The sequence below is a fragment of the Mandrillus leucophaeus genome, unplaced genomic scaffold, assembly GCF_000951045.1.
Source record: "Mandrillus leucophaeus isolate KB7577 unplaced genomic scaffold, Mleu.le_1.0 Scaffold582, whole genome shotgun sequence".
Taxonomy (NCBI): domain Eukaryota; kingdom Metazoa; phylum Chordata; class Mammalia; order Primates; family Cercopithecidae; genus Mandrillus; species Mandrillus leucophaeus.
In genome coordinates, this window is record NW_012106275.1 from 767,576 (window position 1) to 790,628 (window position 23,053).

Sequence of the window (23,053 nt, forward strand, 5' to 3'; positions counted from 1 at the left end):
TAAGTCTTGTAAGTGGACCTACACAGTTTCAACCTGTATTGCTCCAGGGTCACTGTATAGTAGAACAACTAGTACATTAGCATAAATCTAGTCAGCAGCATTAACTTTTACTAGGAGTACATGTATTCTTCATCACTATGCAATTGCAGTTTTCAAAACTGGCTTCACTGCAGAATGTCCTTCAGACTACTAGAGTAGTATTTAGTCTTGGTAGGGGCTTTAAGAAGTTGTTGAGTTCACCCTCCCACCCATGCAGATGTTACTCCGACAGCCATCCTGTATCTATTTGTGTACTTCAAATGATGGGAAGGTCACTACTTCATAAGGCAGCCCACTTCATTTTCATGCAGCCATGTATTTTAGGAAATGCGTTCTTGTTTACAAAATACGGCTTGGTTTCTCTATTTTTTACCCTTTGATTCTAGTCCACTCTTGCGATCCAATCAAAATAAAACAAATCTACCTTTTGCATAATAGCCCTGCAGATATTTGAAGTTAGCTGTTGGGTTTTTCTCTAAGTCATCTTTTGTAGGCTAACCATTAGTTTTAGTAATTAATATAAAAAATTAGCTTTAATTTTTTCTGGGATTAATTACCTTTTTTTTAAAGTATTATACTATTTAGTTAAATTTTGGGATAGTACTTTATCTTACCTAATCAGCAAATAATTATAATAATGTAATTTTAACATTTATATTTGTATGTGTACTGTAATTTGATATTTGAAGTGTATAAAATATTTAATGTTTAATTTCACTTCTAGATGAATTGTAGGTATTTTTGAAATACAGTACTGGTGTGAACAGCATTTTGGTACTGCGTGAAGTAAATGGGAAAACATTAGTATTGTAATTTTGCCTCAGTGGTACAGTTGCCACCTTGGCAGTGAGCTTTGTTGAATATGAAAAGTGGCTTCAAGTTATATTAGAGATAGAAGGAAACTTAGAGTTCCTTGAGGAAAGATAGGAGTAAGTAAGCAAGAGACCCTCTTAAGGAGGTACAGTTGTCACAGCTATTTCTAGCACCTGTTCCATGATGTGTGGACCATTTTAGACTTTGGGAATACAGTCATGTACAAGATAAACAAAAGTCCTTGCTCTTCTGTAGCTTCCGTTCTAGTTGGTGAAAGAATATTTTTAGATCGCTGTAGTGCTGTTAGAAGTAAAAAAGAATGACATCAGGAGAACTGGGGGATGGGGGTGCATTTCGGGTGATGAAGATATCAGAATGGGGGGGCATAGACTTTCATCAAACTTTGTATGCCTGCAGCAGATGTTGAGAATTGCAATATGAATGTCGTTTATTCATGTGAAACTTGTAGCAACAGGAAAATTGAGAACTACTAATTTAGCAGATGAGGAAACTGAGGTACAAGTTTAAAATTGATAAAATTTAATAACTCATTCACTAATGAGTTATTAATGAGTTTGTATAACTCATTAGTGAATGAGCTAGGACTAGAGTCGTAGTCCTAGTTTTCCTAGTTCCCATTCCCATTCATTCATACTTTTCTGTATTTTTTTTTCAAATGAATGTTTTCAGCCCTCAGTCTGTGCCTTGCCAAAAGTGTATTTCGTTGGCGCATTGGTAGGTTGAAGGAAAGAGTTGAAGGAGTTGCTTTCAGGTGGGTGAGAGAAGCCCCTCAGAAGCCTGCACAACTTCTCTTAGAGTAGTTGGAATTGAGTGGTTCAGAGACCTTATAAATGAGAATTCTGGCAGCAAGATCATTGGCTTCCTGTAAACTATATGCTTTTATAAGTTGAACATTGTGCTGGATTGAGCAGAAATTTTTCCCCTCTAAGCGTAAGAATTTTATTTTAATACATCTGTAGGTTTCACTAAATGAGGAACATTCAAGTTGGCAACCTGCGTTGATAAAGACACTAGGAGCTTGGTGGATGGAATAGTGGATTAATGGAATCAGTTCCGAACCCTACAGTGAGTTGAACAGCCAAATTGATGGTGTTTGTTAGGTGGTACCCGATGTGTCTACCTGATGACACATCCCATGAGGAATACACCCTCTATACGTCAGTCAGTGGCCCAGGCTCATGGTTTTATTTGTGGTGCAGTTTAGGGTGAGTGGATTAAGGCCCTGCCAGCTTCCCTCAGCCCATCACAATGTAGAACAGGGGTTGGCCAGATAGTAAATAGTTTAGGCTCTGGGGCCGTATGGTCTCTTGTAATTACAGATCTACCTTTAGCACAGAAGTAGCCATAGACAGTATGCAGATGTATGAGTTGTCTGTGTTCCAGTCCAACTTTATTTGCAAATACAGGTAGCAAGCCAGATTTGGCCCAAGAGCCCTGGTTTGCCAACCCTGCTTTATTGTGAGGTAAGGTCTATGGGGCATTATTTTTGCTCCTCCTTCTACCTTTCTTTTTAGACTTCTGGGTGTTTTGAAATTAAAGTGAGATGAATGTGGCCATTCCAGTAGTCTACAGTTTGACCTTGACATACCAAAGGCAAAACAATTTTTTTATTTTTATTTTCCTGTTACATTCTTGTTAGGTAGCCTTTCCCCTTTTTGAGACAGATGTAAGAAGAAAATGTTTTTACTTTATGAGCTCTTACTTCAGAAGAGGGTAATGAGTTTTATACTGTAAACACTTCAGTTGGAACTTAAAAAGATATTGAGATATATTCCTTTTTAATCAGGCAAAACTGGAATTAAAATTTATTTGGGTAGCTAATCAGAAAACTAATCAATCAAAGGTTTTTTTCTTTTTTTTTTTTTCAGTGCAGGTAACAAAGCTGAGACCCCGCTCTTTATTTGGATAGACTGTTCCTTTACCTTATCATAAGTTAATTGATGTAATGCCAGGTCAAGAAACAGCATTTTCAGTGAAATGAAATACTGTGCTGCTGTTAATAATGAGTCCTCTGCAGATGTATGGTGATGTCTTTGTGAACCATAATGAAATGTGAGAAGAATATAGTCTTCATATGATTAGAACTGTCTAGGAATGTGTTTGATACAATCGTAAGGGTAAATTGCCTTAGACTTTTTACCTAGTGTTAATGGAAAGAGATTTTGACCTCAATTTTTATTGTCTTCAGGAAATTTCTGTTTTAAGATGGTTAAATATATAAACAATGATTCAGTAGGAATTTTTAAAATCCCTAATGGACTTCAATATGAAAAGAAAGTAAAGAATGTTTTTTTCTAAGCCTTAAAGCCAATACTTAGCACATTTCATACCATTTTAGCAGGACTTGTTAGAAAGAACATTTTAAAAATATAGTGGATTTTGTTTGGTTGCCAGAATGCACACTTAAACTTGTTCTGCAGTTTTCTCTTCGTTTGATCCCCAAATGAACCTCTGGAAGGTAGCCTTTTCTTAAGTCTCCTCCCGCACTTTAAAATCTCCCTGCTTGCACCTCTTCATGTAGGTCTTTGAGGAGACGTGCACCTTGTCTTTGCCAAGGTGCGCCTCTGGCTCGCTCCCGAAGGGTTTCCACAGCTTTCCTTATCCTTGCAGCAGGCATTTCCACTTACTAGCTGCCCTGTCAGCATCTCTCTAGAGATCCAGTCCCAAATCTGTAAACCTTCTTGGCTTTGTGTGTGTGTGTGTGTGTGTGTGTGTGTGTATGAGAGAGAGAAGATAAAATACGTAACAATAAGACACTAGACCATAGAGTAGTTATCCAGTAAATCATAGCTGTCATTGTTGTTATTTTAGAAACCCTACATTTTATCCTCTTGCATGGTCCACTCCTTTTTGACTACCAATTGCCCATGTGTTTTCTCCTAAAACACGTTGCTCAAGTTTCTTGTCCCTGGAGCCCTGGCGTTTTCTCCTCCTCACCATTGTTCTCACACCTCTACCATGGGAACCTTGGCAGCCTGCTTTCTGGCCCCATCTTGCTAAATGCCTGTGTAGCTACCACACTGCAGCTTTTTCTTGATCTCTGTCCTCTACCCTGTTGTCATTCTGGACGAGGCAGTCTCCCGATTTTCCTTGTCCTGTTTGACGGTACGTTTTCTATTTGCTTCTCTGACTTTGAGTTGTCTTGTTAGCCCCTAAATGTTTGTGCTCTGCAAGGTTCCGCTGGTGATCTCCTTTCCTCTCACCCTCCACCCTTTCTAATGATCTCACCTCCTCGGGCTTCAGAGAGCCATCTGTGCAGGTGACTGTGAAATGTGTATTTCTCATCCACCTGCTTTGAGCTTAAGATTTACATCTGGAGAGGTCAACCTAGGGGAGCCATGGCATCTGAGATTCAGTGTGTCCTAAATCAGATTCATCTTTTACTGTCCTCACCAGCTTCTCCAGCTCTCCTTTTAGCTGTAATGACAGTTCCACTCTCCCAGGCACCAGATTGTGGTGCTCTTCTTTGCCACATCTTGCCTTCGTTCTCCACATTGTATTCGTTGCAGTTTTCAGGCTTGTCCTTATAAAGTATCTTTTCTTCCAAAAATTCCTTGTGTATACATATGCATAGAGAGATATCTGGAAAGAAATTCACCAGAAAGTTTAATTCACCATCCAGTCTATCTCTCAGTGATGGGATTCTATATTGTTCAAGCTTTTTTTTTTTTTTTTTTTTTTTTTTAAATAACTGGCCTTAATTACTCATAGACTTGTGCCCAGCATATATCCAGTCTGTCTTCTCAGCACTCCCTTGCCCTGAACCCCATCACTGAGGCTCAGTTGCTGGTTCATTCATTCTTTGTACCTCTGGTCATCATTTTCCAGGCGCCTTTCAGGGAAAGTTTTTTCCTTAGTGAAACCCTTCTCCCAGCTGAATGTTTCTTCCTTCCGTGAACCCTCTGGTCTCCATGCTATTTCCTGTGTTCTGCCCTCTGCTCTCCATACATGTGTATTTCGTGATCTGTCCTTTATTAGATTGTAAGCTCCATGAGGGCAGAGATTGGGTCTTAGTCATCCTTTCCCCCTTTTGGTTACAATCTCCCAATTTTTCTTTGGGAGACAACACCTTTTCCCCTGGCTACAGTTTTGGTGGGATGGGCAGTTCAAGTGTCCTGCCAACAAGATGCTCTTCTCCTGGAATTTGAATTTTGAGTCATGGGATACAAGGACTGACAGTGATTGGCACTGATTCAGCCTGGCCGAGGTGCTCTGAAGAAGCCACTCATTAGTTCCTGCCTCCCAGATCCCTGGAGCTGCCCTGGTCCCTGAACTCTCCGAAGCCTGGTTCTTCAGATATTCCTTCGTATCTGTGAGCTATCTCATATCCTTACAATAAATTCTCTCTGTTTTATTTTAAATTAACCAAAACCAGCTTCTGTTGCTTTTACCCAACGATCCCTACCAGTAGAGCTGTTATGATTGGAACTGAGCAGACTTAATTATTCTAGCTCTTATATTAATTGTGATTTTTTTTTTCTTTTCTTTAAAAACACAAACAAAAACAGCCAGAGACTGCTGCTGCTTTGAAACGTACGATAGAGGCCCTGATGGACAGAGGAGCAATAGTGAGGGACTTGGAAAACCTGGGTGAAAAAGCACTTCCTTATAGGATGTCTGCCCACAATCAGCAGCACAACAGAGGCGGGTAAGTTTCTTCCTGAAGTGCTTGGAAAACGTTTTTGATAGGCTCAGTAAAGAGTACTGTTCAGTTACTATTAGAAGTTCTCAAAATTTCACATTCAGACCCCCCTTGCGCCTGGGTGTCCTTTGTGCACACACTCTAGCAGTGTTGTGTTGCAGATGGGATGCGATATGCTGGCCCTTCATGGAGTATGATCTGAGTTCAAAACTAGGCCCTCCTAGGAACAGAGGGCTTACCAAGTCTCGCTTGTGGAACCTTTTCCTGTTAACCTTAGCACTGTTTTCCCTGACATTTCTTTAACTTTTGCCTTTAAAATACTTTAGTGAACAGTGCTGTCCACATACGTAAGTGTATCTGGTTTAAACATATGGGTTGCAGATGACAGAATGTGCTGCTTTTGACTAACGTATGTAACCCAAGCCTAATCCACAAGAGAAAAATGGTTATACCTACTCCAAGTATTCACAGTTTGGAATTTTGTCTCCTACTGTGTACAGCAACTTCCTCAAATATATGTCACAGATTTGATTCTGTAGTAATAACTATCTTTGTAGAAGTTCTTTGAGAACAATTTGTAGAATAGATTTGAATCTTCTCATGTTGTAGGATTTCCTAGGAGTGGGTGTTAGAGAAGATGGGAATCAGGTTTTAGTGCAATGGGAAAAGTCCAAGAGTAGAAGAGTCAGCTCCCTCTGGCGCTCAGCAACTCTGTGGCCTTGAGGAAGTCACCTAGTTTCTCTGTTTCCGGCTTCTTTGGGCACAGAACGGAGGTAATGGGTCTCCCATATGCATTGCCGCAAGGACCCACCAGACAGTCTCTGCAGATGTGCTCTGCGGCAAGAATGCTGCTTTTAGTCACGTGAATCTAGCTGTCTTGTGCAGATATAGTACGTGTGATAGGGCCTGAATGGAGTCGCGTCTCACGTGGAGGCTTTCTTACTGCATTTAAACCTTCTGCCGTGCTGCAGATTTCATCTTTTGATTGCTTCACCTTGTTTTGTGCTAGTGTTCAGCTTCTTGAGAATACCTCTGAAGAGAATGCCTGAGGCGTTGCTAGGCAACAGGAAATGCACAGTGGCTAGGCTTCTTCCACAATCATAATAACAATGAGGGATGGAGAGCATGTGTGTCTGTCTGTCTGTTTCTTTTAAACTTAATCACAAATGGGTGTGGTTTTAACAGTACAGTTATGGATCTTTTTGCCTTTTTTGTTTAAAGAGGAGCATATAAAATCTGTCCACAGTTGTTGGATGGAAGGCAGTGATTGGAGAGAGAAGTCAGTTTCTTCACTCAGTGTGGTACTTCCAGGGGTTTCTGCCCTTTTTTCAAGTAGAGGATTTGACTTTGTTGAGAGCTGGCATGACTAGCGTCCCAGGATCTCCACTAACACGTAGTCTGGGTAATGCTGACGTCACTTGTCTGAGGACCAGGCTCAGGAACCGCTGTGTTCACTCAGTTCATTTTCAGACCTCTGTGTGCAATGGTGGGGGTTGGGGGTGGGTAGCCGTTTCTCTTTATGGGTGAAATAAATTCAGGTCCTGGAAGAGCCCACTGGGACCAAGCCAGAACTGCTGAGAACACTAGCCCTACTTCTGGGTTCCCCCCGCAAAGGTGCATGTGCCTCGCTGAGGAATACGTTGCAGTCGCTTAGTTCATTGACATTTAAAGATTTTATTTCCGGTTATTTTACTTTCAGACTCCTCAGCAAAGGAGAAGCAGTGTTCTGTATTACATATGTGTATTATATATAGACACAGAAAGGTGGTGCCCAGCTGCAGTGGGGGAGGTTCATGCTATAAGCCTATTTTCTGGGATAAATCAGTGTCTGGTGTTTATTTGTTTAAGGTAATGTTTTTTAAAGTGTGGTCTCTGAAACACTAATTTTATAGAGATGCTCCATCAAAAGAGAAGTAGGGTGTGTGTGATCAATTAGATGTGGGAAGCCTTACATGATCTAATTCCTTCTAGAGATTCATAGTGCACGTTGGCACATAAATGATGAGGAGCCCTTCAGTAAGATCCGTTTATTTATTCACTGTATTTGATTATGCTACCTTTTGTTTCTATAATACTCATGAATATTCTCCACAGTGACTTTTGGGAAATGGGGATATGAGAGGCAAGTGTAGTTTGGAGTCATCTGGATAAAGATTTGGAATTGGGTGGTATGTTTACATGTCTGCAGCGTGGAGCTTAAGGTTAGTCTGATATTCTCTTGGCTTCAGGCAGTGACCCCATAATCACTAACCATGTCGGTACCAGGCATTTTGTTCATTTGGCAAATCCTTTATGTGCATTAATCCACAGCCACAGAAAGTGTTAGAAACGTGTAGTAAGTGGATTAGGTACTGGGAGGCTCGCTTTTCTGAAGTGGTTGAGAAAGAAACAGTGGTCTTACTGGTTACATGTTTAGCATTCGAAGTTTTGACTCTTTTTGAACAGCCCTGGAGGCCATGCCATGTATCTGAAATTACGGCAAGACTCTGATTTGAATCCTGACAGTGGTGTGTGAGAGCCAGCTTTTGGCTGGCTAATGGAGTGAGCCCAGACGTTTCTGAGAATCCACATTCTATCATGGTACAGTTGGCATCATGTGTTTGTTGCTTTTACGTTTTGTGGGGAGAAATGGTATGTCCTAGTGGTGTCCACAGGTCTCAGGTGGATTCTCACAGTTGTCGTGGTTCCTGGTCTCAGGGAGTTTTCAGTCTCATCAGAGAGTTGACTGCATAATGCTAACCTAGGCACCAGCTGATGGAGTGTGTGTGAAAGTGCCCAGCACAGCAGGGAGTAGAGCTAGGACTGGGGCTGGCAGGTAGGCACCTCTGTTCCAATGACTTCACTGTATATTGGGCAATTGCCTCTACTGTTCTCCCATGTCCAGTCCCTGCTCCCCCCGCAAATCAACCCCCTTATCACATACATGCCCTGTAGGCTGGAAGACAAGAGTAGGTAAGGGAGAACCTGTGGCTTTAGGGTTATCTGGGAAATCTGGCCAGAGGAGGAGGGTATACTTTAGAAATGGTACCTGATGTTTATTATTATATTAAGACTATTTCCAGTTTATGCCGAAAATAAAAATATAGTCGTCATATTTCAAATATTAATTTGGTCAGACTCCACTTTAGAAATAGGTTATGTTCCAGAAATTTGTAAGTCTGTTGTTTATAACTGAGAACTTATTTTCCCAGTGGAACAACTTGATGGTTAAGTTCCCAGACTAGTCCACAGAAATTGTCTTAATTCATAATCTCTGAAGGTCAGTAGGAGGAGTCGTTTGTGTTCAGCTGAGGACCATTTTAAACTTGTTTTTGAAAATGCAATTCAAGGTTCCCCCCGGCAGCAGAATGGGGCCTGGTTTGGATCACCCTTATCAGGGATTGGGACAATATCTCAGGCCTCTAACTTACTAACACTAAATAAACCATTGGCGCACGACCTGGAACTGGGTGGCTCAGAGGCCTGGGAGTCACTCCCGGCTCTGGATTTGCTGGGGTCTCTTTCGGGCCTCCGAGACTACCTCCCCTTTGTGTCTGCACATGCTCACCCTGACACCCTCATCTGCTCTGCAGGACAGACAAGGTGTTGGTGTGGAAAATTCTTACTGTATTCCTGGGTGTCTGAAAGGCAAAGATGTCATTTGTGCTAGAAGGGAGCAGTGGCAGGAGAGGCTCATTTAGACCCATGCTAAAAAGGGGCAGGTATCTTACTGAATCATAGTAACAGTCACCCTTTGCCAGAACCACGTCACTCACTCCAGGGCTGCACGGAGCTTGCAGTTCTCTTTCCACTAGATGGGGCTGAGCTGAGACTGAGAGGAAACTATACAAGAAAGTGCGGTCCGTATTTCAGCGTTGGGCTTGTGTGCCTTGTAAAAGGATGCCTCTGCTCTGTTTCTACCAGGTCTGATTTTACAGCAGTGAGATTGGGCTGGCTTCCAAATGCCTGTGTATAAGAACTCTTAAGTAGAAGGTGTTTTTCTTGCCTGTTTTGCCCCTTTTTTGCCTGTTTTGCCCCTTCTTTGCCTGTTCTCATCTACATTAACATTTGGATAGGTGCTTATAGCAGGGATTTGCTGGCCTACATATAAGATGCCCTTCTATTTACGGGTAAGCAGAATGATAAAAATAACCAGCTCCATGGTGAATCAGTGGAATTTTACTGACTTGCTTCCCAAATGTGTCTGCAGCTTACTCGAAGAGCGCTGGCACCCTCTCTAGAGGAGATTGATTCTCCTCTATAGCTTTCCCGTTAGCTAACATTTCCATGTTCTCGTGCCTTCCTGCCAGCATTCTGACCCCGTTCTCGTGTGTAGGTACTCCACACCAGGTTTTCAGACAGGGCTGCTGTGGCCTTGGAGGTTTCTTTTTAGTGGCAGTGCCCCAAGATTTGTAAGGATTCTGCAGCAGGTTTAGTGTTAGTGGTTTTGAAAACATATGAGACCCAACAGATATAAAAAGAAATGGGGCTTTTCCATGCAGAGGGTACCTCAGTTTGAAGGTGAATAATTCACGGCCTCGGTGAAGCCTGAATCCAACAAGGTTTAACTGAGATGGTCTAGGAACTGGCATTTAGACAGATCTGTTTTCTATCTTCAAAAAGGCTCAAGGATGCTTCAGGGCTGCAAAGCCCTCCCCTCCCCCTCCCCCGTCCCCGCACCCACTGTGAGCCACTGAGTGCTTCAGTGGAAATTTCCACTTGTCTGCTAGGGAGAAGGGGAGGGTGAGAGAGACAAAGAATGTAACTCAAATTCAAGCAAGCTCTTTTTATGGAAAACTTGTAAATACAGGGTTAAGACGAAAGTGAATAAAGAAAATACAACCTTTACATTTAAGGGCACTATAAGAAAACACATTTTTTCCCCCGAACAACTAGGGGAGTGGGGGAAGGGCTGGCAGCTCCAGGCAGTCTGCATGGGTGACTGAATGGTGGAGGGGCTAGTCCTCTCCAGGGGAGGGGCAGAAGGGACATGAGAGCTGCTGACTTACAGCCATGCTGCTGTGAATGGAGTGTTTTTGATGGCATTGTTTTCCAGTATTGGGCGCAGTCTGTCTTGGGGAAGCCATTTCCTCTAGTGTTTGCAGATCTCTAGAGGGTTTGGGCCATGTAGTACAGAGTTTTGGAGCATGTGAGTGTCTTAAGAAATACAAAGGAGGGCACATTATCACCTTGAAGATCATGTGGGAAGTTCTACATAGGAAGAAGTTCACTGTTGCTCCAGCTTCCGAACCTCTGGTGTCTGCAGTGAGAAATGCATCAGTGTACTGAACCTTTCTTGGTTCCTTCTTGCCTGGCATCAGTCATCTCCTCAGTTCCACTTCTGCAGAGTTAGTGTCCATTAAAGTTACATGCTTTTCTATAGAAAAGAGAGATGCTTTTGTGAAGCTGATAGCAACTTTATAGAAGTGATTCTATAATTAGCACCACACATGGGAAAACAAACCTTTAAAATGTAAACACTGCTTGGCTTTGTGTTCAAGGTGATGCTGGTGCTTGCATGGATCCTGGCTACCTGGTATGTGGAACAGTGTCACTTGTGCCATGTAGCACATGGTCGAAGGTGCTGGGAATGTGTAACGTAATTAGATTTTAGACTATTTTCCCAAAATGATCTGTCTGTTTATTGATTCAGTCACCAGAAGTAGAAGTGGAAAATGGAAAACTAGCTATTTGAAGAGCTTTTGTTCAGTAAGAATGTCAGTTTTGGGGCATGTCTAGGCAGTTGCAATGCAGTCAAATCCAAACGTTTGTACCTTGAGTCAGGAGTTGATCGTGAGTCCACGTGCGTTAGGACTTCTGGTCTTGTGTTTTGATTCTGCCTAGTTTGGCTGGGGAAGAAGCAGACACTGATAGTTCATTGTGGCTGCGGAGTCCTCTTGATTCTCTCTTTTCCCAGGGTCAGGAGGAAGTTGGGACAGAGGGCTCTAACTCCCCTGGAGACACTGAGCCCCTTTTCTGGTCACCTTCCCTTGAACAGCAGCTCCTCTGGTTGTTAGAATGGTTTCTCCATGGCAACCTTCATGAGGATGTAGGGAGCAGGTATCAAGGGAGTTCCAAGGCCATTTTTTCAGCCTAACTTGCATTTTTGTAGGTCTCTTGTGGACTTGTGCTGTCATGAGAAAGGGATCCTCGCAGGCATCAAAAGCCGCCCAGCCCCACTACTACACACAGGTTGTTTCTAGGCCTTACTTTCTTCATGTGTAAAAATAGAAATGCGAGACTGTACTTAGTGTTGTCATAGCTGTAAAAAATCTCATTCTCAGTCCTTAGGTCATCTGTAGTTAGCAAAGCCCAGCAGTGAGTCGGGTCCGTAACCGCCATGTCATTGCCACAGTCTCCCACAGGACTGCAGTGGAAGCCGCTCTTACAGGCTCTCTGCCCAGCTGGGCTGCATATTCCAGGAGGATGAGACCATGTGTGCCTCATCCCTTTAGCCTCCTGAGGTTTGCTATAGTAGATGCTCATGAACAAGTTAAGTTTGTCCAGATAAAGAGGTAAGAAGAAAAGGATATGTACTGGAAACAACCAGGAATTGGTCAAGGTCGTTCCTGTATGAGAAAGCCATAATGGACCATTTGTCTGTGTACTTGGGTCACTGAAGCAGGCAGAGATTGTCTTTGTCATGGACTTCTGGTCAGTTGTCTCGTGGCCTGGGAGGGACAGCTTGGTTCCCTGGGAGAAGAGGTCAGGAGGGGCTTGGTAAGAGGTTCAACTTTGGAGAGTGGTGAATACAGTAAGGTCTGCCTGTCTCGGAGTCACTTCTCACCTTCGCTATTTCGGTGGCATTTTTCTTTCTGTGGAAACTTCCACGGTGTAGCGGAGCTGTGGGAGTGGAAGCAGTCTTTGCCCACATCAGCCCCGGGTGCGGATCAGCAGGATGACACGCATGAGATGCCGGTCACCAGCTGTGCATACCGGCTTGTGCTCATTTGGTTGGTTGCTGAAGGAGCGTTGTCATGCCTGGTGGCAGGAAGTCAGAACAGTTAAGAGGGTGAAGGCAAGAGGGGTTTTGGTAGCAAGAGGGAGCCTCCCGAAGCTAGGAAAGCCCAGTGTTAGGACTTCCAGGTCTTTATCTAGGATTTCTCTTTATCCTTGAGAATCCTCTATCATGTGGGTACTAGGTAGCAGGAGGTACAGTATACAGAGTGGGGAGCTGTGGGGTCTGGACTCTCACTTTGTTACCTGGGGCCTATCACTTCCCCTCTGGGCTTCAGTTTGCTCATGTGAAAGGTTTGAACTGCCTTGTCTTTATGGTCCTTTCCAGCACTTCCATTCTGTGATTCTGTAACCCATTTGGTCCCAAAGCTATCTGTGGTTTCTTGTGTCTTGGAGTCAAAAGACCTGCTCTGTTTGAATTCTGGCAGTGACCACTTCATAACTGAGTGACCTTGGGCTAATTACTTAACCTTTTTGAGTCTCTCTTCTTAACTACATTAAATCGTAAGACTCAAAGGAGGCAACGTGTAGGAAACCACTTTGAAGACTCCTAGAGGAGTATTGTTGCTGGGGAGAGGACTGTTGGACCCCAACCAACACTCGGCACCACTTTCTCTTCTTCCCTTTCCTCAATTGCCACACGGAGTGGAGCTGCCACTTCTCTTTCATGCTCTTCCTCAAAAGCTGTCTGAAAGCTGTGACAGCACTTTGAAAATTAGAGAGTCTCATGAAAGACATTTCTTTGTTAAGTTCGGAAATATGAGGTTTCTGATATATCTGGCTTCCAGTTTCCATCCTTGGGTATTCGTTTTACCCTTATCACAAAATAGAATCCAAAAGCTTTGGGTGTATTTCTTAGGATTTTTGAGTGAGTGCTGAGTATACAGAGAACACTTCCAGAGGGCTGGATGAGAACTGATTAGTGGACAGTTGAGTTGGTTGTTGGCATCTGTAAACATACTTTCTCTTAGAACACGTTGAGACTCCTAGGCTAGCTCACAAGCCTCTAACCCTGTGAAGCAGTTGAATGGAAAATGGAGGAAAGCAGTGCTTGCTATGAACAATATCATAAGTAAGACCAAGACAGCCCCAGAGGTGCTATTTGAATAAGTTGAATACTTGACTTTAAGGAAGGGCAGGCTTAACCTGTGAACTCTCTGGAGGGAGGGACATGGAGCACTCGGCAGTGGTGGTGTCTGGGTTACTTGATGGCCAGAGCATGTCAGGCTCTTGCTTCCCTCCTGATGCATGGCATTTCAGCAGCACATTACTCTAAGCACAGGGCTTCAAGTGGAATGAAGCAAGAGAGGAAGCCTTCTAGGGAAACTGGACAAGGCCGAGGAAGAGGAGGGAGCTCAGAGAAAAACTACTTGTTGTAGACTTCAGTGTGGTGGGAATGTTGGCAGACAGGGTGAGGTTATAACTTGTCTGTGGTAGATTGGAGGACATTTTGATGAATACTGAGTGAAAGAGCAAATGGATAAATGGGAAGGAAAAAAGTGTTGGGGTGAGAGTTCCCTATACTGCCCACCAGGTGGCCAAATGGAATTATTGCAGGGCAGGGGGAGTGACTGGCTAAAAGGCTGAGGGTTGCAAGGAGGAGGTGATTTGAGGTTGATCACACTATTTTAAGCTCTGTTCCAGAGCCTAACTCAAAGTAAGTAATCAATAATTAAATCTTGAATAAACAAGTAATTCATAAGTTGGGTCATTGCAACCCTATTACCTGCTTATATATGGAGTAGAAATAAGCAGGTGGAATCAAACCTTGGAAAATGTGGCCAGGATTATGTGTAGTTTTCAGAGTGAGCCCAAGTGGCAGTCTTGTCTGAGCAAATGGGCAAGTCACTGCTTCAAGAAGTTTGTGGGAGCCAATTTCTACGCGCACCGGAAGACGGAGGTCCTCTTTCCTTGCCTAACGCAGCCATGGCTCTGGTCCCAAGAAGCATCTGAAGCGGGTAGCAGCTCCAAAGCATTGGATGCTGGATAAATTGGCCGGTGTGTTTGCTCCTTATCCATCCACCGGTCCCCACAAGTTGAGAGAGTGTCTCCTCCTCATCATTTTCCTGAGGAACAGACTTTTAAGTATGCCCTGACAGGAGATGAAGTAAAGAAGATTTGCATGCAGCGGTTCCTTAAGATCGATGGCAAGGTCCGAACTGATATAACCTACCCTGCTGGATTCATGGATGTCATGAGCATTGACAAGACGGGAGAGAATTTCCGTCTGATCTCTGACACCAAGGGTCGCTTTGCTGTACATTGTATTACACCTGAGGAGGCCACGTACAAGTTATGCAAAGTGAGAAAGATCTTTGTGAGCACAAAAGGAATCCCTCATCTGGTGACTCATGATGCCCACACCATCCGCTACCCCGATCCCCTCATCAAGGTGAATGATACCATTCAGATTGATTTGGAGACTGGCAAGATTTCATCAAGTTCGACACTGGTAACCTGTGTATGGTGACTGGAGGTGCTAACCTGGGAAGAATTGGTGTGATCACCAACAGAGAGAGGCATCCTGGATCTTTTGACGTGGTTCACGTGAAAGATGCCAATGGCAACGGCTTTGCCACTCGACTTTCCAACATTTTTGTTATTGGCAAGGGCAAAAAATCATGGATTTCTCTTCCCCGAGGAAAGGGTATCCGCCTCACCATTGCTGAAGAGAGAGACAAAAGACTGGCGGCCAAACAGAGCAGTGGGTGAAATGGGTCCCTGGGTGCCATGTCAGACCTTTGTACGTAATTAAAAATATTGTGGCAGGATTTTTTTTTTTAAAAAAAAAAAAGTTTGTGGGATAGTGGATTCATTTGTACCATTTTTATTTCGTCGCTTTAGGAACTCTGGGAGTCTTCATCAGCTGTAATTGCTCCCTGTTGCCCCCATCCCACATCAGCTTATTCACCAAGTACTGCCCATTCAGCTTCTTAACTGCCATTTTTAAATCAACAGCTTTATAGAGATAATTAGCATATAATAAACTGCATATATTTAAAGTGTATATTTAATAAAGTTTCACATATGTATACATCCACAAGTCACCACAGTCAAGATAATAAACATATTTGCCAACCCTAAAATTTCCTCCTCCCCCTTTGATTCCTCCCTCTACTTGTCCTTCATCCCAAGCAGCCACTGATCTGCTTTCTTTCACTGTAGATGTTTTTCAACTTTATGATGGTGCAGAAGTGATGGCAGATACAGTAGCACCCGTACTGGAGTACTCAAACAACCATTCTGTGTTTCAGTCTTAGTAAATATTTCATAAAATTACATAAGCTGTTCAACACTTAATGTAAAATATGGTTTGTGTTAGATGATTTTACACAACTGTAGGCTAATGTAAGTGTTCTGGGCATTTGGCTAAGTGATGTTAGGTTAGGTGTATTAAATGCGTTTTCAACATAAAATATTTTCAACTTATGATGGGTTTATCGAGGTGCATGTATTTTAAGTTGAGGAATATCTTTTTTTTTTAGACCTACATAGATAGAATTGGATGGTATGGTCCCCTTTTACTCTAGTTTCTTTCCCTCAGTGTAATTGTTTTGAGATCAGTAGTGTGTATCAAGTTTACTCCTCTTCATTGCTGAGTAGTATGGCATTGTGTGTGGTGAATTTTTTTTTTTTTTTCCCCAGTTTGGGGTTGTTATAAGTACAGCTGCTGTGAACATTTGTGTACAAGTTGTTGTGTGGACACATGCTTTAATTTCTTTGGGGTAAATACCTAGGAGTGGAATGGCTAGATCATAATGGTAGGTGTATGTTTAGAAAAATGCCAAACTGTTTTTTCAAAATCGTTGTCGTTTGCATTCCCACCAGCAATGTATATGAGAGCCGGTTTTTCTTTTCTTTTCTTTTCTTTTTTTTTTTTTTTTTTTTGTGGTGGGGTAGGGCTACCCCAAAGGACAGACTGGTTTATTGGGCAGCAGCCAGGAAAATCAGCAGTTGGACTTGGCCACATGCTCCAGCTCATCCTTCTTCTTGATGGCATAGGAGTTGGAGGAGCCCTTGGTGGCATTGATGAGTTCATCTGCCGGGCACTCAGCAATGGTCTTGATCTTCTGGAAGGCAGCCTCATGAGTGCCTGTGCACAGCAACCAGGTGGCCTGATTCACATGGTGCAGTGGGGACACGTCCACAGCCTGTCATCTCACAGTGCCTGCTCACCCGATGCATGTGGAGTCCTCCTGGGGCCCACCATTGATGATGGTGTTCACCAGGGCCTGCAGAGGGTTCTCGCCTGTGAGCAGGTGGATGAAATTGAAGGCACGCTTGATGATGTGCACAGTCATGAGCTTCTTGCTGTTGTGGCCGTGCATCATCATGGAGTTAGTGAGGGGCTCCACAGTGGGGCAGTGAGCTTTGCAGAAGCATGTGGCAGCATAAGGCCCTGCACTGTGAGGCAGGTACTTGGCATACTTCTCCTTCACTGCAATGTAATCCTGCAGGGAAATGTCACTGATCTGCACATCATCATTTGTGCTGCATCATTGATCTACACATCATCCACTTCCCAGAGAGCTTGGTGTCAGGGGTCTCTGCCACCACTGGTGCTGCTGTCTCCCACTCGGTCATCCTGAGGGCACAGCCCGCGTGTCTCTGTTGCTCAGTATGGACCTTGTGCCACCCTGGAGTGCCAGTTTTTTTTTTTTTTTTTTGAGACGGAATCTTGCTCTGCTGCCCAGGCTGGAGTGCAGTGGTGTGATCTCTACTTACTGCAACCTCTGCCTCCCAGGTTCAAGCAATCCCCCTGCTTCAGCCTCGCGAGTAGCTGGAATTACAGGTGCCCGCCACCATGCCTGGCTAATTTTTGTATTTTTAGTAGACATGGGGTTTCACCATGTTGGCCAGGCTGGTCTCGAACTCCTGACCTCAGGTGATCCACCCACCTCGGCCTCCCAAAGTGCTGGGATTATACAGGCATGAGCCACCGCGCCCATGGAGTGCCAGTTTTTTCACATCCCTGCCTACACTTGGTGTGGTCAGCCTTTTTAATTTTATAGCACTTTAGTAGGTATCTCTTTGTGGTTTTAATTTGCATTTCTCTCACGACTAATGGTTTTAGGCATCTTTTCATGTGCTGCTTTGCCATCATACGTCTTCTGTGAAATGTCTGTTCAAATCTTATGACCATTGTTCAAAAATTTTTTTTAATTAAGTTTTGAGTTATTTGTATTCTAGATACAAGTCCTTCATCAGACTTGTAATTCACAGATCTGAGTGGTTTATCTTTTTATTCAAACAGCCAGTTTTTAATTTTGGTGAAGTCTAATTTATCAATTTTTTTCTATTATAGATTTTGGTTTTGGTGTTGTGTCTAAGGAAACTTTGCTTAATCCAAATTTACAAAAGCTTCTAATTTTGTAGCTTTATATTTTACATTTAAATCTGTGTTCCATTTTGAGTTAATTTTTTAAATGGTACAAGTAGGGAATAAAGTTCCCTTTTTTTGCTTATGGATACTGGATTATTTTAGCACCATTTGTTGTAAATCTCTATGTCTGTACTCTCTGTTCTAGTCGTTTGCTCTCTCTGTGTATTCATACATGAATATCATACTGTCTTGATGGCCATAGCTTTATATTAAGTCTTGAAATCAGGTGGTGTTAGTCCTTCAACTTACATTCTCTGTCCGAGTTGTTTTGACTGTTTTAGGTCCATTACGAACTTTCTAATCAATTTTCTAGGGTTTTGATTGAGGTTCTACTGAATCTCAATAGATTTTATTTGAATAAAATAAATAATCTCAATTTTTGTTTAACTTGGAGAGGGTTGACATCTAAATTTTGAATCTTCGTACCCATGAACAAGATACACCTAATAGGTTTTGTTTCTTTTAGCAACATTTTGTAGTTTTGCATACCTTTTGTCTGATTTCTCTGTAAGTATTGAACATTTAATTCAAGGTCTGATTATTTGTTGCTAGCATATAGAAATAACATTGATTTTTATATCTTGCAATCCTGCTAAACTCATTAGTTTTAATTTTTTTAATAGATTTTTTAATACTTTCTTGAAACACAGTCATGTCATATGCAAATAAGACAGTCTCACTCTTTCCTTATAAGTCTGGATACCTATTCTTTTTCTTGCCTTATTGCACTGGCTAGAACCTCCAGTTCAGTGTTGAATAGAAGTGACAGTGGGCTTTCTGGTTTGTTCCCAGTCTTACGGGAAGAGCATTTAGATGTTCACCAGTTGGTGAAATATCAGCTGTAGATTTTTCAAAGATGCTCTTTATAAGTTTGAGGGAGGTCACTTCTATCCCTAGTTTGCTGAGATTTTTTTTTTTTTTTAAATCAGGAATGGCTATGGATTTTGTTAAATGCTTTCATTTGTGTTTGTTGAAATGATCATATGATGTTTTCTTTTTTAGTTTGTTAATATGTTTTAGTTTGAATTACATTTTTTTTTCAATCTTGTTAAGCCAGTTAACAGGATGTTAAGCCAATCTTGCATTCTTGGGATAAAGCTTGCTTGGTCATAGTATGTTGTATTTTTTAATATATGATAGTAGTCAGTTTGCTAAAATTTTGTTTTGAATTTTAAAATGTGTATTCTTGAGGGACATTCGTCTGATTTCTTGTAATGTCTTTGGTTTGGGTATAGGGTAATGCTGGCTTCATAGAACAAATTGAGATGTGTCTTCCTTTTTTCTCGATGAATTTGTATCAGAATTGGTATTTTTGCCTTAAATGTTTGGTGTGGTTCACCAGTGAAGTCGTTTGGGGCCTGTAGTATTCTTTGTGGGAAGCTGCTAAACTTCATGTATTTCTTTAATAAGCTATAGGGCTTAAGGGTTTAAACTACACATATTTCTTTAATAACATATAGGGCCATTCAGCTTATCTGTATCTTCTTGAGTGAGGTTTGGTAGTCTGTGTTTTTCAAGGAATTTGATCATTTCATCTTGAGTTGTTAAATTTAATGCTTTTTTTTGAGACAGGGTCTCGCTCTGTCACCCAGGCTGGAATGCACTGATACAATCACGGCTCACTGCAGCCTGGACCTCCGGGGTTCAAGTCATCCTCCCACTTCAGCCTCCCCAGTACCTGGGACTACAGGCACACACCACCATGCCTAGCTAATTTTTGTAGTTTTCGTGGAGATGAGGTTTCACCATGTTGCTCAGGCTTTTCTCAGACTCCTGGTGTCAACTGATCTGCCTGTCTAGGCCTCCCAAAGTGCTGGGATTACAGGTGTGAGCCCCAGCACCCGACATTGCAAAAGCTTTTAATAATATTTCCTATTATTTTAATATTTATGAAATCCGTAGTCGTTTCACCTTTCTCATTCCCAGTGCTGATAATTTACCTTGCCTCTTTTTACTCACCAGTCTGGCTATGGAGGCATGTCAGTTTTACTCATCTTCTCCATGAACTAGTGTTTGGTTTCATTGATGTTCTCTGGTTGTCTTTTTTCTGCGTTAGGGATTTCTCCTCTCTCCCTCTCTTCTGTCATCTTACTGATTTAATTTGCTCTTTTCCCAGTTTCTTAAAGTAGAAGCTGAGACTATTGATTTGAGGCCTTTTTTCTTTTCTTACCTAGGCATGTAGTATATATGAATTTCCTGACAAGTATTGCTTTCATGGCATCCCCCCAATTTTGATTTGTGGCATTTTTCCATTCAATTCAAAGTACTTTGTAATTTCCCTTTTGATTTCTCTTCTACCTGTTTGTCCAGCTTATTTAGATATCTGTTTAGTTTCCAAGTATTTAGGCATTTTTCCAAGATTTTTGTGTATAACTTGAATCCCTTTATGTTATATGGCCCAGAGTATAGTTGACTTTGATAAATGTTCTGTGTACACTTAGGAGGAATGTCTATCCTGCGATTGTTGGGTAAAGGGTTCTATAAATGTCACTTAATTCCAGTCGGTTAATGTTGGTGTTCACTTTTTCTGTATCCTTGGTGATTTTCTGTATAAGTAGTTCTATCGATTACTGAAAGGGGAATGTTAAAACGCTTCAGCTGTGATTCTGGACGTGTCCATTTCTCTGTTCAGTTCTGCTGTTCTTATATGTTGAAGCTCTGTTATCTGGTGCATGTATATTTAAGATTATTATATCTTCTTGGTGAACTCGTCATTATGTATTGTCTCTTTTTATCCCTGGTAATCTTCTTTGCTCTGAAGTCTGCTTTGTCTGATGTTAGTATAGCCATTTGAGCTTTCTTTTGATTAGTGTTTTTGGACTAAGCTTGACTTAAGAGTCACTTGGTAAATTTTCTTACAAGTTTTGAACCTCTTTGCCTTTGTCTGGAATTACACAAGGTGCCATCCCTTTTCTCATAAGTTCCTTCCTTGCTGAATTTGTTCCTTTTCAACTTGATCTTTCTAGCTTCCTGTGAGAGTTCCACATTTCATGCTAACACCACCATGGTCAAAGATTTACTCTGGACCTGCTGCGTGTTCATTCGGGGTGCTAGGGATAACACCAGAGCCTTTCTTCCTATGGCAATTGTGCTTTAGTGGAGTGAGGCAGACAGTAAGCAAATGCACACTGTGCCAGTGGTGAGGACGTGCTCTGTGGAACAAAACAAAGCCGAGAGTGAGGGGCCTTGGTGGAGCTAGGAGGGTGCTGCTTTAGGAGAGTGGGCACACAGAGCACCTCTCTGAGAGAGTGACATTTGGACAGAGACATGCTTAGAAGCAAGGGATGAGCTACATGGAAGTTGGGCAGGGAACATTTCCAACAGAAGGGCCAGTGAGTGCAAAGGCCTGGGAGGGGAATGTGCCTGGGAGTCCTGAGAACCACATGTATGGCTAGACAAGGCAAATGATGCCGAAAAGATCATAGTTTTAACCAGCTAGAACATTGCAGGATTGTGAAATACTGCGCTGAAAACTTATCTTTAGTCACATAATGGTCCAAACCAAATAGTACAAGGGAGGTTTAACCTTTTAGGTCTGCGAGGAGCAGGGAGTGGGTAGGGATGGGCTCTTTCCTTGCACTGTCATCCAGCAGGCTGCTGAGGACCTTGTCAATCTTTGAAGACCAGTGAGCCGTGCAGGATGCCCATCGACATTAGTCTGGTTTGAGTGATGAGTGGTAAATTCTTTTTCTTACTTCCAGTAATTTTCTTTTTGTTCCTTGTCCATGTTGAACATAGTTATAGACCAGTCCCACGCCTTTCTTAATCTTTTCCCATATTTGTGGGCTCATGGTTCTCTTAGATGTGTTAGTTCACAGGGAAAATCCTTTAAAAAGTTAGAAGAATAGCTAATAGATGTTTTCACACACACACAACATTCATTAATAGTTTGGAAAATTCAGTCTCGTCCATGGATTATAAGTTTCCCCCATACTTTCTAGTACTTCACACCATCTGTAGTGTCACAGTGTATTTTTGCTGCCATAAAGCTGGTTTGGATTCATATTTTCACAAGAATGTAATGGGAAAGACCATAGAAAAAGGGAGATTGGGCGTAACACTGCAATTCTGTTTAGCTGGTCAGCTGGTAGTTTCTATTGTGACAAAGGTATGTGTTTGTGTGTAGTTGATGTCTGTAGTGAAGAGTACAGTGGAAACATTGACCAAAATAGTAGAATTGTTACAATTCAAATGCAGACACTCACAAGTTTTTATTTTATTGCAGGTATTTCTTGGTGGATTTTTATGCACCCACCACAACTGTTGAAAGCATGGTGGAGCACTTGTCTCGAGACATAGATGTGATTAGAGGGAATATCGTCAAACACCCTCTGACCCAGGAACTAAAAGAATGTGAAGGGATTGTCCCAGTCCCACCTGAAGAAAAATTATATTCCACAAAGAAGAGGAGGAAGTGAAAAGATTTGCCAGATTTTAGCCGTATCCCTTCACATTTGAGCAGCATGGATGAGAAGGAAGAGTTTGCAAGTTTGGCCTTTATATAAACATGTGTTGCAGGTGCTGTTTGATTTTTCTAAGGTATTTTTAGCCCTTGATCCCCTTTGCTTGTGAGAGGTGGGGAACTGCTTATTGACAGCTTCTCTGTAACCTGCAGTACCAGTGGATCATTCTTGATTTTGTTTTCTTTAGTGTCATTTCTTTGTCAGTGAGGACTTTTCCCCTTATAACAGTAACACCATTTTTTGAAGAGCAAAACTTACAATACCTCCTGGGATCGTGAGCTAGTCATTCAGCCTGTATAACCATGTGGAAATAAAAATTGATGACCAATGTATTATATGGACAACTTTTGCCTTGAGTAATAAACTTGATTGTGGGAATACAGGAGGTGTTTTGTCCCTTTACTTACCACAGCGCGGTGCACTTCCAGGGCTCTGCAGCTCTGGTCTAGCTGGCAGTGTCGGGGAGGCATTACCCAGTACCCACTGGGGTCCAGAGCTTGGGTGGGGCAGGGGAGGAGGGGTGTGTCTCTCTGTTCCTTACTGGGTTCGCTACACAATCGGTGACTTTTCCCCGCACACCTCACTCGTCGTCGTGGTGGGTGCTGCTCTTTGTGGTGGGATGTGTGTTCTGGCGCAGTTCAGCCTTCATGCTGCTCCCTGTCATTCCTTTGCCACTAGCACCTGCCTCCTCCACTGTCCCTCAGCCCAGGGCAGGCCTCTTGTAGGAAGTAGTCTCCTGGCAGTGGCATGGCTTCC

At 42.4% G+C, this 23,053-nt stretch overlaps 1 protein-coding gene and 2 pseudogenes across 3 annotated transcripts; 2 read left to right on the forward strand and 1 right to left on the reverse strand.

Moving 5' to 3' along the window:
* The first annotated feature begins 1,983 nt into the window (after positions 1–1,983).
* MRPS6 (mitochondrial ribosomal protein S6) lies at positions 1,984–22,676 on the forward strand. The gene is made up of 3 exons (XM_011999148.1): positions 1,984–2,034; positions 5,382–5,521; positions 22,060–22,676. The coding sequence occupies exons 1-3, from the start codon at positions 1,984–1,986 to the stop codon at positions 22,250–22,252; spliced, it is 384 nt and encodes a 127-aa protein (XP_011854538.1). The 3' UTR covers positions 22,253–22,676.
* On the forward strand, positions 14,361–15,224 carry LOC105553158 (annotated as a pseudogene). Its single transcript, XR_001008109.1, has one exon. The product of XR_001008109.1 is annotated as a 40S ribosomal protein S4, X isoform-like (transcript).
* On the reverse strand, positions 16,346–17,035 carry LOC105553157 (annotated as a pseudogene). The gene has a single exon (XR_001008108.1). The product of XR_001008108.1 is annotated as a 40S ribosomal protein S5 pseudogene (transcript).
* Positions 22,677–23,053: the final 377 nt, after the last annotated feature.

Excerpts from the sequence above, each read along its gene's own strand:
- MRPS6 (XM_011999148.1), top strand. The coding sequence starts at position 1,984 with ATGTGTCTACCTGATGACACATCCCATGAGGAATACACCCTCTATACG. Across the intron at positions 2,035-5,381 it reads AATACACCCTCTATACGTCA|CCAGAGACTGCTGCTGCTTT; the intron begins GTCAGTGGCCCA and ends AAACAAAAACAG. Across the intron at positions 5,522-22,059 it reads CAGCAGCACAACAGAGGCGG|GTATTTCTTGGTGGATTTTT; the intron begins GTAAGTTTCTTC and ends ATTTTATTGCAG.